The following is a 19,172-nucleotide window of genomic DNA, read 5'->3' on the forward strand; positions in this document are numbered from 1 at the left end:
CTGGGCTGCACAGCGGAAGGTAAGCGGCAATTGCGGTCCAGACTGGGCTAACACAGACCACAGCCACCGCTCACCTTCCACTATGCGACCATGCCTTAAGCAGGGCCGGCAGGAGGTACAGAAGAGGGCGGGAGAGATTGCACCAGTGACTAGCAGGGGACACACACTTCCCAGGCTGGCAGCTGCAGATACACCAACACTGAAGGAACAATGGAGGCCTCTCTCCTTCACCAGCCAGCACACCGTGACAGCTGCACAGGGGTGGGGAAGGCCATCACACACTGGGAGCAAGGTGAGCACACTGAACCCTACATTGATCCAGTGTAAAAGCCAAACAGTCCCGCTCTGTTGCGAAGCTGCGGGGGTGGATTTGGCTGTCTCTTTTCTGGATAAGGATGTCTCTTTCCTGGATTGGGATGTTTCTTTGCTATATGGGGATGTCTCTTTGATGGATTGGGCTATCTATTTGCTTGATTGGAATGTCTCCTTGCTGGATTGGACAGTCTCTTTGCTGGATTTGGCTGTCTCTTTGCTACAATGGATATACAAAGTATACACACCCATTAAAATGTCAGGTTTCTGTGATGTAAAAAAATTAGACAAATAATTTCAGAACTTTTTCCACCTTAATTGGGCTTGGTTTTGCATATATTTCCATGTCTCCCAGGGGTGGTTTTTCTCTTTTGTTCAGTCTTGTGTTTCAGGTTACAACCTGCCTGCTGTTGCTAGGATTTTCCTCTGTTGATGCTTTTTTCTTAGGAAAACATCTGGCCAATAAGTGTAACCTTTCACCTGTATATTCCCCGTTACTGGAGGGGGTCAACAGTTCTGTCATCTGGACACACCTTTGGATTCTCTTCAGCCTTCCTTGTGGACCTTCAATCTCTCCCCCCAGCAAACCGCCTTCCCCTTTGCTCTATTTGTCCCCAATCTCGGCCCATCTTTATGAGGTAATATCACCCATATTTGTTGGTGGAGAGTGGTTGGTAAACTCGCTTGGTGTAAGATATTGTGGCTTGAGTCTCGGTGACTAAGCATGTTGGTATGTTAATGGTTCACAGTGGATCTGTTTGTTAATAAACTTTAAATTTTATTTCATAATTAAAATGTATTAAAACCCAATAACGGGGCGTAAGGTTTGCCCACAACCTTTATCGTGTTTATTTCATAATTTAGGTATGTTGTTGTAGTGTGATGGGTGTTAATGGGGTGTACAATCCCATGCTACTGGGCATTTCTTAAGGCATGATTGCTTTGCCTTTAAATTGTTAAATTTGGGCAAACTGACCCAAAGGATCCATGGCCTTCACTAGCAGATGTGGCTGCGGGAAGTGCTGTATAAACTGTATGTAGCATCAGCTATTCACAGGAAGCTTTGTTCTCCAAGAATGAATGCAAAGCTTCCTCCGATCATGACATCATCTGCCTGCCTCAGCCTATCAGAGGAAGATTTGTATAAATTCTAAGAATACAAAGCCTCCTGAATGGCTGGGCACAGCTTAGCCCGACTGAATTTTGTTCCGGGAGAGGGATGAGAAGTTCCTGTGTTACAGCACTGTATACCGTATTTAGCTGAGGCTACACATAGTTTATCCACTTAAGGCCCGCCCTGTATATACACGATTTTGCATTCCTACCACAGGGGAGCGCACGTGCGCCTCCAGCAGATCGCTTCTGCTGTGAACACCAACAGCTGAAGCCGATCTGCAAGTGCCAGTGAACAGAGGTCCACAGGCAGCCACCAATCGTCGGGCAGGACACAGAACAGAGCTCTTTCTATGTAAACAAGGTAGAGCTCTGTTCTGATAGGGGGAGTAAAGGATTGTGTGTCCCTGCAAAGCTGGGAACATGATCCTTCACTTCCCCCAATAAAAGTACCACCTATTGTACACCAAGCACATAGCTAGACGCACAGTTAACCCTTTGATCACATTAGATGTTTAACCTCTTCCCAGCCAGTGTCATTAATACAGTGTCAGATCATAATATTAGCACTTATATTAGTGTCACTGGTTCCCACAGAGTGTCAGTTAGTGTAAAAATGTCCGCCAAAATATTGCAGTCCCATTATAAGTCGCTGATCGCTGTCATTACTAGTATTAAAAACAATAAATAAAAATAATTCCAGTATATGTCCCATATTTTGTAGACGCTATACCTTCTGAACAAACTAGTCAATGTATGCTTAGTGGGATTCTTTTAATTGGATATGTTTTATAGCAAAAAATTTTTTTTTTTTTCAAAATTGTTGGTCATTTTTTGTTTATAATGCAAAAAGTAAAAAATACAGAGGTGTTCACATACCACCAAAAGAAAGCCTTATTTGTGGGAAAAAATGACATCAATTTCATTTATGTACAGCGTTGCATGACCGTGCAATTGTCAGTTAAAGTAATGCAGCTCCGTAATGCAAAAAATGGCCTGGTCAGAAAGGGGGGGTAAATCTTCTGGAGATTAAGTGGTTATACAGCGCACCCAGCAAGTGCACCTATTATTATTATTACAGGTACTTACATAACACCATCAGTTTACACAGCGCTTTACACATATATATTGTACATTCATATCAGTCCCTGCCCTCAAGGAGCTTACAGTCTAAGGTCCATAACTCACATTCATACATACAGTACATATATTAGGACCAATTTAGACAGAATCCAATTAACCTACCAGCATGTCTTTGGAGAGTAGGAAGAAATTGTAGTACCTGGGGGAAACCCACACAGGCACAGGGAGAACATACAAACTCCAGGCAGGTGGTGCCGTGGCTGGGATTCAAACTAATGACCCAAGTGCTGCTAGGTAGGAGTGCTAACCAGTTAGCCACTGTGCTGCCCAAAGTTAGTAAAGAAAATAGTTTGTTTGGGTCAGCTTGGCCCAAATGAACCATTTAAAGGCACAGTAAACATGGACTTAGGCTTACATGCAGAGAATACATTAAAGGGGTATTAAACCCAAAAGCAAACATTTGTTATATTGCAGCTATTCAATTCTTAGTTGTGGTGGCTGCCTTGGTTTTCTTTTTAAGGCTTTCTTTCCTTTATTTTCCCCTGGTGATCTAGTCAATAAGTCTGTTGTTATTCATCAGTACAAGCTCTCCTGTAAATGTAACAGTTACAGTGTTGAGACAAAGCATTTACCACTGACAGAGTGCTTACAATAATCAGCTTTCTTTATTCATGTAAAACTTTTATCCCAAAACTGTTGCTAAGATTGCTTGACTGCAGTGTGAGCTGGAGTTTGGCTTTAGCTTGTTAGTATATATAAATCTGCTAGTACATCTTAGGGCTCATGTACACTGCAGCTGATAAACTCACATTTAGGAGCTGTTCAGCATTTTTTTCGGCAGTCCCTGAACGCACCCTAATGTTTTCCTGTGTCCATGTACACATCTTCGTTTACAGTCGTTTACAGGCATTTGAGTTTAGTCATTTTTTTAATGCAGAAAACTTGCGTTCAGCAGTTGATTTGATCAGAGTTTCAAACGCAAAATGCTTGTAAACGCGGCAAATCCCCTTTATAAGCGTTTGAATTTTTTTTTTAACTCTTCCAGTTCCCGATGCTGTCCAGAGCCTTTTTTTCATCATGAATAATGCATGCAAAATAAGGTACTCAGATGGACAAAACACTGAATACAGGATGTTCCTACCAAGCTCCTCACACATTGTAATGACCAATTCACACCTCAGACCTCTCCCACCCTTGGAAACAAAAGATATGTTAATGACCATTCACACCTCAAATTCCTCATGAAGACCCCCTGCCAAGTGTCCTTAATGATTCACTCCACCAGATACCTTTCCCACCCTTGGAAACAAAAGAAATGTTAATGAGCAACTCACACCTAAGCTAATTTCAACACATACTGCTGTCTCTGCTTCTACTCTCTGTATTTCTCTGAAACAGTCTGAAATAGTTAATAATTTACCACTTTTCAGTGAATTCTGGGCATTTGTGAGGTTCTCCTGTGCTTATCTCTAAAAAACGCTTCTAAACGCCAACAAGCATAAACGCGGCTAAACAGACGTTTTTTAACCTATGTTTTCCAGCAGTTTCCATCGTTCAGAAGTGTCCCGTGTACATGGGGCCTAACACTCCCTTCCCCCCCCCCCCCCCCCCAGTAACTTCTGCTGTCCAAAGGTGTCTCTGTTGCTCCTTCATCAAGAGTGGGGGCCACTCTAATACAGGAGGTGTGTTACTGGCCAGATCACCAGGTGAAAACAAAAGGGAAAAAGCCTAAAAAAAGAAAACTAATGCAGCCACCATATCTAATGATTGGTAAGCTGAAATACATTAAATTTTTAGTTTTGAGTTTAATACCACTTTAAGGTACAAAATAAAACATTCAGCATTTACTTCTGCTTTAATGTCATATTCTGATAAATGCAAGGAAGTCAGCAACTATAGCAGGGGGATTTGGCTGAGCTCAGATACGATATCAAAATCCAAGCCCAGCAGATTCCATCTAGAATTGAATTATAATTTCAAGGTGGGCTGCCCTTCAAAGCCAATGTCAACCAACAAGCTGCATTAGGACCCCCAGCACAATGTATTGCGGATCCCACATCTCTAGGTGTTGTATCTGGAAATAAAAAGCTCACGAGAAGGCAGAGAACACACCAATACACAGGAGACGGAGCGAGGAATTCTGCTAACCTTCTGACTCCCATTATTGCATTTTGCTCAGAAAAATAAGTTCGCTTATTCATTTTATTGGAAACATGTCTAGTGCATTTGTAGAAATTTCTTCCACAGTCATGGTATACTTATTTCTTGAATAACAAAATACCTTAGCCTACAGAAAAATCCCTGAAAATGACAATTTCTGCCCTTTATAGAGATGAACAAGCAGAGCGACACGGATAAAATGTCACACAGCCAGCCATGTAATTACCGTGTAATGTCACAAATGCCTATTTCTAAGTCCGTGAGATCTTCTTGTGTCATGTTGTCTTCTTATTGTGAGGGATGACCGCCAATATTAACATTTATTGCTTTTATTTTATTGTCGATGTTCTCAGCCAATCAGTAATGCCCACTGGCAGTAATATGGTATAAAATTGCATGATTTGATTGGTCAGACGCAGCACGTTGCATTTCAGAAATGAGCGTCCTATTCCCTGAGCTGTCTAGAGGAGGCCAAATAGGTGTCATAGTTCATCCTTCTTTTTCAGGATCAGCTTCCTCACGAGTTCTGTGATGTGTGGCCTAATCTCTTCCACGGAAACGGTTGGACCCCATGCATTCACCACTTTACCATCTGGACCAATCAGATACTTCCAGAAGTTCCAGTCTGGTTCTTTGCCGGAAGACTCTGCAAAACATACATAGGTGATAACTACAAAATGATAACACGTGGATCACTCATCTAGCACATGTCAGAAGATTTGTATTTCAACAGTTTATTAATCTGTAGCATGCCTGCCAGGCACTAGGTTCCTGACCTCACTATTCTATACTGCACTTATGCAATACAGCCTGGTCACTTTCCACCTGCTGGCTGAACAGTGAAGTGTCAGTGGAACACTAGAGAGGTGATCATTCTGCTCTCTTCTCTTGTCAGCAAACTCCCAATGATAGACTGACAGCACTGTACAACGCAGGTGAGCCTGATCTGCATACAGTGTCATCTCATGGTCTGCTGCATGGGATTAATATTCTTGTACTAGGATTTAAAGAAAAAAAAACATTTACAAAGCTGAACTCCAAGCACTTAGATATAAAAAATGCAAACAAAAGCACTCATTTTTTAATTTTAGATCATTAACCACAAGCCTACAGGGCACATATACCCCCTTCCTGCCCAGGCCAATTTCCAGCTTTCAGCGCTGTCACACTTTGAATGACAATTGCGCGGTCATGCAACACTGTACCCAAATGAAATTATTAGCATTTTTTTGAGACAGATAGAGCTTTTTTTGGTGTTATTTAAGCACCTCGGGTTTTTTTTTTTTGCTAAACAAACAAAAAACAACTGAAAGTTTTGAAATAAAAAACCCTTTTTCTTAGTTTTTGTTATAAAATGTTGTAAATAAGTGATTTTTCTCCTTCACTAATGTGTGATAATGAGGTTGCACTGATAGGCTGCACTGATGGGCACTGATGGGCACTGATAGACATCACTGATGGGCACTGAAAGGCAGCAGTCATATATGGCACTGATAGGCAGCACTGACTGGCACTGATAGGCAGCACTGACTGGCATTGTTAGGTGGCACCGACTGGCACTGTTAGGCAGCACTGATAGGCAGCACTGATGGGCACTGATAGGCAGCACTGACTGGCATTGATAGGTGGCACTGAAAGGCAGCTCAGATGGGCACTGATATGTGGCATTGATGTGCACTGGTAGGCACTGATATGTGGCATTGATTGGCACTGATGTGTAGCATTGATGTGGCACTGATGGGCACTGGCAGGTGGCACTGATGGACACTGACAGGTGGCGCTGCTGGTGCTACACTGATCAACAGGGCACACCGATCATCAGTGCCCTGATGATCAGTGTAGATGTCCCCTCTGAGGAATGCCGATTACCGGGTCTCCCTTCCGCACAAGCTGTCAGCATGACAGCTCGTGAGGAGAGAAATGCCAATAACCGGCATTTCCCCATTTACATGCAATCAGCTGTGATTGAACAGAGCTGATCACATGACTGAGCCGATATCTTCGGCTCTTTCCGTTGATCAGTGATCCGCTATGTCCGAGGGACACAGCGCACTGCCGATCGTGCGCCCCGGAGCCACGCATGTGCGGTTAGAGTAGGAGGATGTCATATGACGTCCTCCCAGAACGAAAGAACCGCCTTGCGCCCGTCATTTCCTTATATGGCAGGTCGGAGGAGGTTAAAGGTATGTTTTTCCAAGAAAGTTGTGCAAGTGCCTGACTTTGATTTGGAATCTGCCTCTTGCAATCCTTTTCAAAGTAGAGCTCAGACTGGGGGAGGGACAAGCAACCCAAAAAGACAACTGGTTGTAATGCAGTGTTCATGTGCTAATAGGTGAAGGAGCAGAGAGACAGAGATGAGATTAAGTGTTACTTAAAGTGTTCCTAAACCCACAACAGTAAAATCAGTCTGTATATGCAGTAAAGCATGCTTGTTATACTCACTGTGGAACCTAAGGGGTTAATCCTCCACACTGTGTAAAAAGGCTGTTTGATCTTAATTTCTCTGATCATCCCCTTCCTCCAGTGTCCTCCTCCTATCCCCTGATAAGACATATCGTGTGGAGTCACTCTGCACATGCTCAGTTTGGTGTGTATTGCTAGAGAGGATTTTTTTTTTTCTTGGGAGAGTGCATGCGATCAGCCCAGGGCCAATCAGCGCTGTCCAGACAGAGGTCAGGGGTCCTGCATCTTCCTAGAGCAGAATTAAAACTCCTCCTACAAGCTATATCCAGTGCTCTGCTGGACACTGATAGAAGTCAGAAGACTGCTCTAACTGATGATGAGAAAAGGTATTCAGCGGTTTATATTTACTAAAATAATTGCATTTCCATGTTCTGTGTACTGTGGGAGACCGGATATAGTGAATGCGGGGTCCGGGGAGACCGGATATAGTGAATGCAGGGTCCGGGGAGACCAGATATAGTGAATGCGGGGTCCGGGGAGACCGGATATAGTGAATGCGGGGTCCGGGGAGACCGGATATAGTGAATGCGGGGTCCGGGGAGACCGGATAATAGTGAATGCGGGGTCCGGGGAGACCGGATAATAGTGAATGCGGGGTCCGGGGAGACCGGATAATAGTGAATGCGGGGTCCGGGGAGACCGGATAATAGTGAATGCGGGGTCCGGGGAGACCGGATAATAGTGAATGCGGGGTCCGGGGAGACCGGATAATAGTGAATGCGGGGTCCGGGGAGACCGGATAATAGTGAATGCGGGGTCCGGAGAGACCGGATAATAATGAATGCGGGGTCCGGGGAGACCGGATATAGTGAATGCGGGGTCCGGGGAGACCGGATATAGTGAATGCGGGGTCCGGGGAGACCGGATATAGTGAATGCGGGGTCCGGGGAGACCGGATATAGTGAATGCAGGGTCCTGGGAGACCGGATATAGTAAGTGCAGGGTCCGGGGAGACCGGATATAGTGAATGCGGGGTCCTGGGAGACCGGATATAGTGAATGCGGGGTCCTGGGAGACCGGATATAGTGAATGCGGGGTCCTGGGAGACCGGATATAGTGAGTGCAGGGTCCGGGGAGACCAGATATAGTGAATGCAGGGTCCGGGGAAACTGGATATAGTGAATGCAGGGTCCTGGGTTTAGAAACACTTTAAAGCCTAACTCTACATTTAATGTCTTTTTATAGTTCATTTGGACTAAGCTGGCTGAAACAAACTATTTACTGCACTAACAGGTGCATTTTTATACAGCACTGTGTCCCGACAGTGGAACAGAGACTTCCTGTCCCGCTCCCGTGACAAAATTGAGTTAGGCTGAGTGCTTCTATGAATGAATACAACGCTTCCTCTGATCGTCTAAGGTGGAGACCGTGACATCATCCACCAGCCTCAGCCAAACAGAGGAAGCTTTGTACTCATTCATAGAATACAAAGCTTCCTGTGAATGGCTGAGCAGCGCTCAGTCCAACTCTATTTTTCTATAGGAGTGGGACAGGAAACCTCCGTTCCACTACTGCAGGGGTAGGCAACCTGCGGCTCTCCAGCTGTTGCAGGACTACAAATTCCATCATGCCTCTGCAAGTCATAGCAAATGGAAAATCAAACAAACATTGTTCAATGTAAAGATTTCAAATGTAATTCTACTAGTGTTTGGCCATCTTTATTGTTTCAGTTAAGGTTAGTGTTAGGGTTACAGGGTGGATTAGTGTTAGAGGCGGGGTTACAGGGAGGCCCAGTGTTAGAGGCGGGGTTACAGGGAGGCCCAGTGTTAGAGGCGGGGTTACAGGGAGGCCCAGTGTTAGAGGCGGGGTTACAGGGAGGCCCAGTGTTAGAGGCGGGGTTACAGGGAGGCCCAGTGTTAGAGGCGGGGTTACAGGGAGGCCCAGTGTTAGAGGCGGGGTTACAGGGAGGCCCAGTGTTAGAGGCGGGGTTACAGGGAGGCCCAGTGTTAGAGTCAGGGTTACAGGGAGGCCCAGTGTTAGAGTCAGGGTTACAGGGAGGTCCACTGTTAGAGTCAGGGTTATAAGGAGGTCCACTGTTAGAGTCAGGGTTATAAGGAGGTCCAGTGTTAGAGGCGGGGTTACAAGGAGGTCCAGTGTTAGAGGCGGGGTTACAAGGAGGATTAGTGTTAGAGTCGGGGTTACAAGGAGGTCCACTGCTAGAGGCGGGGTTACAGGGAGGTCCAGTGTTAGAGGCGGGGTTACAGGGAGGCCCAGTGTTAGAGACGGGGTTACAGGGAGGTCCACTGTTAGAGGTGGGGTTTCAGGGAGGTCCACTGTTAGAGGTGGGGTTTCAGGGAGGTCCACTGTTAGAGTCGAGGTTACAAGGAGGTCCACTGTTAGAGGCGGGGTTACAAGGAGAATTAGTGTTCGTGGCGGGGTTACAGGGAGGTTCAGTGTTAAAGTCAGGGTTACTAGGAGGTCCACTGTTGGAGTCGGGGTTACAGGGAGGTCCACTGTTGGAGTCGGGGTACAGGGAGGTCCACTGTTGGAGTCGGGGTACAGGGAGGTCCACTGTTGGAGGCGGGGTTTCAGGGAGGTCCACTGTTGGAGGCGGGGTTTCAGGGAGGTCCACTGTTGGAGGCGGGGTTACAGGGAGGTCCACTGTTAGAGGCGGGGTTACAGGGAGGTCCACTGTTAGAGGCGGGGTTACAGGGAGGTCCACTGTTAGAGGCGGGGTTACAGGGAGGTCCACTGTTAGAGGCGGGGTTACAGGGAGGTCCACTGTTAGAGGCGGGGTTACAGGGAGGTCCACTGTTAGAGGCTTCAGAAAAGGTTAGGGTGAAAGTTAGTGTTAGTGCTGGACATGAATATACAACTTTCTTTCTTCCACTATGAGTTAACGGAAAGAAAACTGATCGATTGACTGACCATGTGGGAATCCCTCCTGCTGCCCATAGATGGATCAAAATTCGGACGGTTCCCGCTGAGCCGGATAACTCCGTCTATGGCTGGCTTTAGTGCGAAGTGTTAGGGTTACAAAGTGGATTACTGTGAGGGAGTTCATACATCTACACACCAGCACCAATCTCTCAGTGCTGAAAGCTAATGAACCACCAATCTCTTACCAGTCAGATATTTGAATGCAGCATTGGCTCCAATACCGGTGACGGCTATCTTGCTGAACATGGGGAAGGACACATTGTACTGCTTCCTGATAAACTGGTCAATCTCACGCTCAGTGTCTGGCTCCTGATGTCCAAACTGATTACATGGGAATCCCAAGACATTAAAGTGGTAAGGCCCCAGGTCCCGCTGGAGCTTCTGCAGCGCTTTGTAGTGACCATCTGTGTATCCACACTGACTGGCCACATTCACCACCAGTGACACCTGGAAAGAAAAAGGAGACAAAAACTCAAGCAGAAGATTATGGTCCCTTTTATCCTGCTCTGCTGTGGTTTCCCCACATTGCGGGTACAGCACGGTGTACATGCAGGTGACCTGCACTTTGCCATACACTTCCGTTAGATCAGGAGGTTTTGGTGTGTTTTCTGAAAGTGCACCAAAAGTCCTGCAGGCACTGTATTTAACTCACTTTACTTGTATGAATGAATAACATTCGACCTGGAGAAAAAATAGCCTAGTAACATTTGATTTTTCCCCCATTCACAAAGTACATGCAGTTTTGCAGAGGAAAAATATGTTGCAATCAACTCCAAACTCTAAGCACATGACATAATAGCCTTTCAGTTAGATCTGACATGTTAAAGCGGAACTTCACCCAAAATGGAACTTCACCCAAAATTGTTTGCATGCACCCCCCTCCACTGGCACGTTTGGCACTTTTTTGGGGGGAGTGGGTACCTGGTTTTGACAGATACCCGCTCCCAGTTCTGGTCATTTCGCCACGGCAATCTGTGCAGTAGTTCAGCCCTTATCCTTCCCCCAGCCGCCTCCTAGGACACTTCACAGGTCCCAGAAGACTGCGGGACCATTCACAAAGTGCAGTGGCTCACACATATGCAGTAGGAAACTGGCTGTGAAGCTGGAACACCCTCCTTTAGTAGTTTTTCCTTAAATTGGGCTCATCAGCCAATCTAATTATCACAGGTGTCCGAGATTGTTTTCAGTGATCAAAAGAGCCCTGACACACAATGCCATCCATGAGTTAAACTGAAAAACAAAATATTTCATCTTTGTGACACCTAAATAGAATTTGCATAATAATTTGGAACGCGGTGTAATGGGCACTGATGAAGCTGCACTGATAAGGCAGCACTGATGGGCACTGATGAGGCTTCACTGATGAGGCAGAACTTATGGGCACTGATGAGGCTGCACTGATGAAGCTGAACTAATAAGACAGCAGTGACGGGCACTGATGAGGTTGCACTGATAAGGCAGCACTGATGGGCACTGATAAGGCAGCACTGATGGGCACTGATGAGGCTGCACTAATAAGACAGCACTGATGGGCAGTGATGAAGCTGCACTAATAAGACAGCACTGATGGGCACTGATGAGGCTGCACTAATAAGACAGCACTGATGGGCACTGAAGAGGCTGCACTAATAAGACAGCACTGACGGGCACTGATGAGGTTGCACTGATAAGGCAGCACTGATGGGCACTGATGAGGCTGCACTAATAAGACAGCACTGACGGGCACTGATGAAGCTGCACTAATAAGACAGCACTGACAGGCACTGATGAAGCTGCACTAATAAGATGGCACTGATGAGGCTGCACTAATAAGACAGCACTGATGGGCACTGATGAGGCTGCACTAATAAGACAGCACTGATGGGCACTGATGAGGCTGCACTAATAAGACAGCACTGACGGGCACTGATGAGGTTGCACTGATAAGGCAGCACTGACGGGCACTAATAAGACAGCACTGATGGGCACTGATGAGGCTGCACTAATAAGACAGCACTGATGGGCACTGATGAGGCTGCACTAATAGGACAGCACTGATGGGCACTGATGAAGCTGGACTGAAAAGGCAGCACTGATAGGCAACACTGATCATCAGGACTCTGATGATCAGTGTCCTGATTATCAGTGTAAATGACCCGTCAGAATTGCTGGTTACCAACTCTCCTGTCCTCATGCTGTGACAGCGTATGAGGAAAGGACTGCCTATAACCAGCAAGTCTGTTTACAATGTGATCAGCTGTGATTGGCCCTTTACTGTGATCTGTGATCAGCTGTGATTGGCCCTTTACTGTGATCTGTGATCAGCTGTCATGTTTGAACGATGAATTAGAGAATAATTCCAAAACGCATAGAAATGCACATAATAGTTATTCAAAACTGCCGTTTACATTGTGCGTTTTCCTTTGATCAGTTTGGCTGTTTATAGAAATGAGAATTGTGCGCTCAGGACCCGATCAGATGCTCCAACACACCTAAACCTGCTTGTTTGCACTGCAATCCTGGCAGCAGCGTGCAGTTCTTCAGGTGCGTTCACATGGATCTGTAATGTGGCTGCAGTGAGTTTTTGTTGCATTTGTGGTGCGTTTTTTAGCCATTATGTATGTTTTTTTATACTAAGTTGCATTTCCATGCCTTTGCTGCGTTCCGCTACATTTACAAGTGAAAAAATACAGCATTTTGTACTTCAGCTAAACGCACGTGAAAGCGCTGCAATGGTGTAGACCAGGCTCAGCGGAATACGTCCAATTTTTCTTCTTCACATGCGTTCTCACCATGTTTATAAACACGACTGGCTGCATCCGGGGTACACGAGCCCCTGTAAGGCAGGAACATCTAAACGCAGGAAGAAGTGATCGGGGTGATCTAAAAGGCGTTTATATTCCCGCACAACTTCTACATGACATAAAGTGTGATTGTGAATGAGGCCCTCTGATGTTGAATGAGGCCCCCTGATGATCAGTGCTGAGTATACAGCATGGTGTAGGGAGCCCCTCTGATCGGATCCATGCCACGTCCTCATCCCTGGAAGAGCTCACAGAGGAGGGGGAGAGGGGAATCACAGACTGTTAACCCTCTATGAGCCGGGAAGTTGTGATCCCGGGATGACCCCCCCTGTACATACATTGGACGATGTCAGGATCGGTGACATTATTGATCCCTGATCTGCTCGGATCACACGCTGTACAGCCATCTGCAGAGATCCCGGTCCGGATCGCTCATGTAGATCGCTCAGACGTCACACACAAGGTTAATAGCGGGGACAGCACGCTCCACATGACCGATGGCCATCGGGGTGTTAGTAGGGGGATCTCCCGGCTCCGACTCACCGATCCCCGGTACTTGTCCAGAGACACCAGCTTGCCCCTGATATTCACCACCTTGAAGGTGTAGAAGTCCCGCTCCTTCTGCAGGGAGGGGGCCAGGAGGAGGAGGAGGAAGAGGACAGCCGGGTACATGGCGGGTACCGTACACGGAGCTACTGTGCACCGGGAGGAATGAACGGACAGCTGCCCCCCTCCACTACATAACAATGGAAGAGTCCTCTACTCTCTGGGCCTGGATACTTTCATGACACGCCCATCTACAGAATGAGGGGCGTGGTTACAGACAGCTGGAACAACTGGAATAGAGGGAGGCGGAGCGACCAGCAAGTAGAAAGAAGGGCAGCCTGTCACTTCAGGTGTCCTCAATCCACTGGGCTCCGCCTGCTTCTCTATGAATCCGCCTCCTATTCTCCTCCCCTTCCATCACTGCGGATGAGGATTCTGACCCCGCCACCTCTCCGCCCCTCGAAGAGTTATACACTATACTCCTCCCCCTAGGCGGAGTTTCAGTCCTTTCCCCACCCTCAATTAGACAGGTACCACGCCCCCCACATTTATGGAGCCAAAAGCCACGCCCCTGAAAAAGTTCAATGGGAGGACATAGGGATGCCCCCCCAAGGCTTTGCTGCCCCGCCCCTATGCTCTGTCACCACGCCCCCATTTTCTGATTGGTAGGTGGCAAAGTCCCGCCCCTCTTATTTACATAAATTTTGCAAAGGATTGTGGGTATGTCAGTGTGTGATCCGGGGATAAGGGCTGAGCGGTTGTGTGTCATGTATGAGTACGGTATTCAGTGTAGGAGGTATACATCTACACATACATCAGAGCAGACACATCTAGGAATAAAGGGAATGAGATGGACAGGCTCTCCGTGATCTGACCCTCACAGATCCCGGAGGAGTTTATAAAGAGAATGGCAGACCATAGTAGTCAGTTGAAGGTAAGCTCACTGCTAAGGTAATGTGCTGAGAATGCCACTCCTACTTGGGGGTGGGATCACTTTGATACCTTGGGGAAGGTATGAGACTTGTAGCCAATCACCACCCTTACAGGGTGTCACCTCAACTGCCAGTGAGTGACAACCAGGTTGTGTCCATCACATGACATTGCAAGAGAAGCTGTAATACTTGGAGGATTGATATGTCCATTACATGTCATTGCAAGAGAAGCTCTAATACTTGAAGAATTGAGGTGGGCAGAGCCCAGATTACAGGTGGTCCTCCCATTGGCTCTGACTCTGCCCACCTGTGATGTCATCATGTCGGACCTTGGAAGGAGACTCATGGCTTGTGTGGGTGCTACAGATCCCAATTTAGACTACTCTCCCCTCCTTCACCAATATTTTACTCCGCTATTGCATGTGGGGGCACCACACGACCCGATTCAGACTACTCTCCCCTCCCCCACCCTCATTATACTCCGCCACGGCACTTGGAGGCGCTACACGACCCGATTCAGACTACTCTCTCCTCCCCCACCCTCATTACACTCCGCCACGACAAAACCACTTCTTCGGTTCCAAGACCTTCCATTCTCAACCAGTGTTCCATGGAACCCTGGGGGCTCCTCCAGAGGTTAAGGGTCCTCTGAATTGTGGCTGAATCTGAGGGTGCCTGAATAGTTCTGGGCCCAATGCCTATTTGAAGAGCCAACGGCAGGACACCAAAGATCTTTTTACCGGTCTGTAAGAGTGGCCTGCTGACCACCATTGTAGGGGGCAATCTTCCAAATGACTACCACTAAAAGAGGGGGGGAATTCTTCCCACTGGCCACCAATGCAAGGGCCACTCTTTCAAATGATTACCACTAAAAGGGGTGAAATTCTTCCCAACTGGCTACCAATGCGAGGGCCGTTCTTCCCACCGGCCACCAATGCCAGGGCCAATCTTCCCACCGGCCACCAATGCCAGGGCCAATCTTCCCACCGGCCACCAATGCAAAGGCCGTTCTTCCCACCGGCCACCAATGCGAGGGCCGTTCTTCCCAAAGGCCACCAATGCGAGGGCCATTCTTCCCACCGGCCACCAATGCAAGGGCCGTTCTTCCCACCGACCACCAATGCGAGGCCGTACTTCCCAAAGGCCACCAATGCGAGGGCCGTTCTTCCCAAAGGCCACCAATGTGAGGGCCATTCTTCCCACCGACCACCAATGCGAGGGCCGTTCTTCCCACCGACCACCAATGCGAGGGCCGTTCTTCCCACCGGCCACCAATGCGAGGGCCGTTCTTCCCACCGACCACCAATGCGAGGGCCGTTCTTCCCACCGGCCACGGATGCGAGGGCCGTTCTTCCCACCATTCACCGATGCGAAGGCCGTTCTTCCCACCGACCACCAATGAGAGGGCCGTTCTTCCCACCGGCCACTAATGCGAGGGTCTTTCTTCCCACCGGCCACCAATACGAGGGCCGTTCTTCCCACAGGCCACCATTGTAACGAGCATTCTGCCCACTGATCACCAATGAATTAATTTTAGCAAGGGTTTCCTGAAACCTGAAAATTATTTCAAGGATTCCTCCGGTAAAACTCTTGAGAAAGTCTGTCTAAGAGTTTCACAAAGATGCTCAGCATTTATATTCACACCTTAGGTCACCTCACCCAGATTGCCATGGAACGTGGAAATGTCCAAGAGCAGGATGTGGGTGTGTGAAAGTGGCACCATCCTGTCCTAGTTACATAACCCCATTGTTGGTGTCAGGAAACCTTTATAGTCGTTAGCTCCTCCATTTACATCGGCTGATAGTGTGAATTGTCGTCAAATCGCCGTATATGTGGTAGTAAGATGGTGAAGAAGGCCACCCACCCAGTGGTGTATTTAGGTTTTGTGCTGTCCTAGGCAACACAAACATCGTCCGACCCACGGACACCGACCAACACCAACCCCCCCCCCTTGTCCCTCTCGTGGAGAAAGCCTGACATTGACCAACAATACCCCTGCCCCCCACCTGGGAGAGCCTTCCACTACCACCCCCCACCCCGGCAATAGGGAGAAAGATACTCATCTTCATCTCCGGACATCCCCGGGAACGAGAGTCAGGCTCTACATACACCATTAACCACTTCCACTCTGGACACTTTCACCCCCTTCCATTCCGGAAACTTTCCCCCCCTTCCAGTCCGCACACTTACACCCTTCCACTCCGGACACTTTCACCCCCCTTCCACTCCGGACACTTTCCCCCCCTTCCGTTCCCGACACTTTCCCCCCCTTCCAGTCCACACACTTACACCCTCAAGTCTGGACACTTTCACCCCCCTTCCACTCTGGACACTTTCACCCCCTTCCAGTTCGGATACTTACACCCTTCCAGTCTGGACACTTTCCCCCCCTTCCAGTCCGGACACTTACACCCTTCCAGTCTGGACACTTACACCCTTCCACTCCTGACACTTTCACCCACTTCCAGTCTGGACACTTACACCCTTCCAGTCCGGACACTTTCACCCCCTTCCAGTCCGGACACTTTCACCCCCTTCCAATCCGGACACTTTCACCCCCCTTCCACTCCGGACACTTTCACCCCCTTCCACTCCTGACACTTTCACCCCCTTCCAGTCTGGACACTTTCACCCCCTTCCAGTCCGGACACTTTCACCCCCTTCCAATCTGGACACTTTCACCCCCTTCCAGTCTGGACACTCCCCCCCTTCCAGTCTGGACACTTTCACCCCCCTTCCGGTTCGGACACTTTCACCCCCTTCCGGTCCGAACACTTCCTCCCCCTTCCACTACGGACACTTTCACCCCCTTCCAGTCTGGACACCCCCCCCCCCTTCCAGTCCGGACACTTCCCCCCCTTCCAGTCCGGACACTTCCCGCCCTTCCACTCCGGACACTTCCCCCCTTCCACTCCGGACACTTTCACCCCCTTCCAGTCCGGACACTTTCAACCCTTTCAGTCTGGGCACTTCCCCTCTTTCCAGTCCCGGCACTTTCACCCCCCTTCCGGTTTCTGGTCTGGGCACTTTCACCCCCCTTTCAGTTTCTGGTCCGAGCACTTTCACCCCCCTTCCCCCCCGAGGCCAGTTTTCAGCTTTCAGTGCTATCACACTTTGAATGACAATTGCGCGGTCATGCAACACTGTACCCATATGAATATTTTAGCATTTTTTTGAGACAGATAAAACTTTATTTTGGTGGTATTTATTCACCGCTGGGATTTTAATTTTTTTGCTCTATATATGAAAAAGTCCAAAAATTTTGAAAAAAAAGTGTTTTTCTTATAAAATTTTGCAAATAAATATTTCATCATAAATCTTGGCCAACATTTATTCCGTTATCTTTTTAGTAAAAAAAAAATAACCCAAATTAGTTTATAACCAAAAATAATTTTTCTAAATTTTTTTTTTTTTCTTACATACTGTCACCCTAGCAGTACAGGGTCACCATGGAGACACTGTACTACTTGTGGGGGGTGATGAAGATTTTTTTTTTTTACACTGAATGCTCTTACTCTGTAATAGCAATCATTTCTCCTTCTCTCTGGCTGCATTCCTGCAGCCATTGAGAAATACTGTGTGAGCTGTGATTGGTCACAGCTTGTCACATGGTACAAGGCAGTTGTGAATGGCCCTGTACCATGTGACCTCTGTGATCATTCACAGATTTCACACATAGTAAGCAATGATGTCAGAAGTGACATCTTGCTTACTACTCTGCATGTGATCACTGATTTGCCAATCACTGATCACATGATCACACAGAGATCCCATACAGCGATCGCAGTGCCGCTCACTCCCGGCAGCGCTCCCATCTGGTCGTTTATGGACAGGGTCCAGACGGGAAGAGGTTAACGAGTTAATTTGCTGCATGTACACGCCCTAAACTGAACTTCACTGTATTTTTCATGGAAATTTTAGCTTTGCGCTAATGTCACGGGACGCAGAAACCTGGACCGGCCGCCACCTTGTTCTCCGAGGTCTTTGCTTTCAGGAAACACATCATGGCGGGAGGTTTCATCTGACCTATCAGGACTAAAACGCAAATCCAGCTCCGGAGGGGGAAAAGGTTCATCCTGATTGGTGGTTATAGGTGTCAGGGCTCTGCCCCCGCGGTACAGTGCACTCACCTGACTGTCCGCAGCTTGAAGGAGGACCGTGGCGGAGGACAGGGGTCTCCGGAGGAAGGGGGAGCCCCAGACACATCTCTAGAGACAGAGAGAGAGGGAGAGAGATTAGTGAGAGGTCACAGAGTATACCCTGCATGAGGAGTTCCACCTTCACTGGGAACATGCTGCTTCCGCCAGGAGAAAGCTCAGTGTACACAGAATGGAGGGGCAGTGAGGGGGCACCGCCCTATTCACCGTCTACCACATCGGAGTCTCACCTCTGCCGCTGCAAACAGCTGCCTGAGCGCCGGTGTAGTGGCAAGATCTGTCTCCCATGAAGATCTGTCTCCCATGAAGATCTGTCTCCCATGAAGATCCGTCTCCCATGAAGATCCGTCTCCCATGAAGATCCGTCTCCCATGAAGCGACTGCGCATGTCCCGGTTTTAGGCATAAGAAGCCGATCGCGGTCTGTAGCACGGAGCTGCCACAGTTAACCCCTTTTAGGCTGGATTACACTTACACGCACCGCTGAGTCTGATCCCTCGGATCACTAGGCGCCAACGATGTTCCCACAAGATGGTTCTAAGCTGCGTATTGGGGAGCATCAAAGATCAGAGAGAGGACAGTTACATTGGGGAGGGGAGTTGTGACATAGGGAGTACAGTCACATGTGGGGAGGACAGTGACATGGGTGGGGTGAATGACATGTGGGGGTGATCAGTGACATGGGGGGGCCATAACATGTGTGGGGGGCAGTGACATGGGTGGGAGCATGACATGCGGAGGACA

The 19,172-nt window shown here is 48.1% G+C and overlaps 1 protein-coding gene and 1 pseudogene across 3 annotated transcripts; one reads left to right on the top strand and one right to left on the bottom strand.

Moving 5' to 3' along the window:
• Positions 1–2,180: 2,180 nt before the first annotated feature.
• Positions 2,181–18,800, bottom strand: GPX7 (glutathione peroxidase 7). 3 transcript variants are annotated; one of them, XM_089666603.1, is made up of 4 exons: positions 18,660–18,800; positions 18,403–18,480; positions 10,197–10,458; positions 2,181–5,314 (listed from the first exon to the last, which is right to left on the bottom strand). In XM_089666603.1, exons 1-4 carry the CDS (start codon positions 18,783–18,785, stop codon positions 5,151–5,153), a joined length of 630 nt encoding a protein of 209 aa, XP_089522729.1. In that variant the 5' UTR covers positions 18,786–18,800; the 3' UTR covers positions 2,181–5,150. The 3 variants fall into 3 exon arrangements, with proteins under 3 accessions (XP_089522729.1, XP_089522730.1, XP_089522731.1); XM_089666604.1 differs by lacking the exons at positions 18,403–18,480; positions 18,660–18,800 and adding an exon at positions 13,338–13,573; XM_089666605.1 differs by lacking the exons at positions 18,403–18,480; positions 18,660–18,800 and adding an exon at positions 13,133–13,301.
• On the top strand, positions 14,271–14,668 carry LOC149429301 (Nuclear RNase P; annotated as a pseudogene).
• Positions 18,801–19,172: the final 372 nt, after the last annotated feature.

Source organism: Staurois parvus, unplaced genomic scaffold (genome assembly GCF_062004578.1).
Source record: "Staurois parvus isolate SC_StPar_1 unplaced genomic scaffold, SC_StPar_1.0 ptg002753l, whole genome shotgun sequence".
Lineage (NCBI taxonomy): Eukaryota > Metazoa > Chordata > Amphibia > Anura > Ranidae > Staurois > Staurois parvus.

Excerpts from the sequence above, each read along its gene's own strand:
- GPX7 (XM_089666603.1), bottom strand. The coding sequence starts at position 18,785 with ATGGGAGACGGATCTTCATGGGAGACGGATCTTCATGGGAGACAGATC. Across the intron at positions 18,481-18,659 it reads AGCTGTTTGCAGCGGCAGAG|AGATGTGTCTGGGGCTCCCC; the intron begins GTGAGACTCCGA and ends CTCTGTCTCTAG. Across the intron at positions 5,315-10,196 it reads TGCATTCAAATATCTGACTG|AGTCTTCCGGCAAAGAACCA; the intron begins GTAAGAGATTGG and ends TATGTTTTGCAG.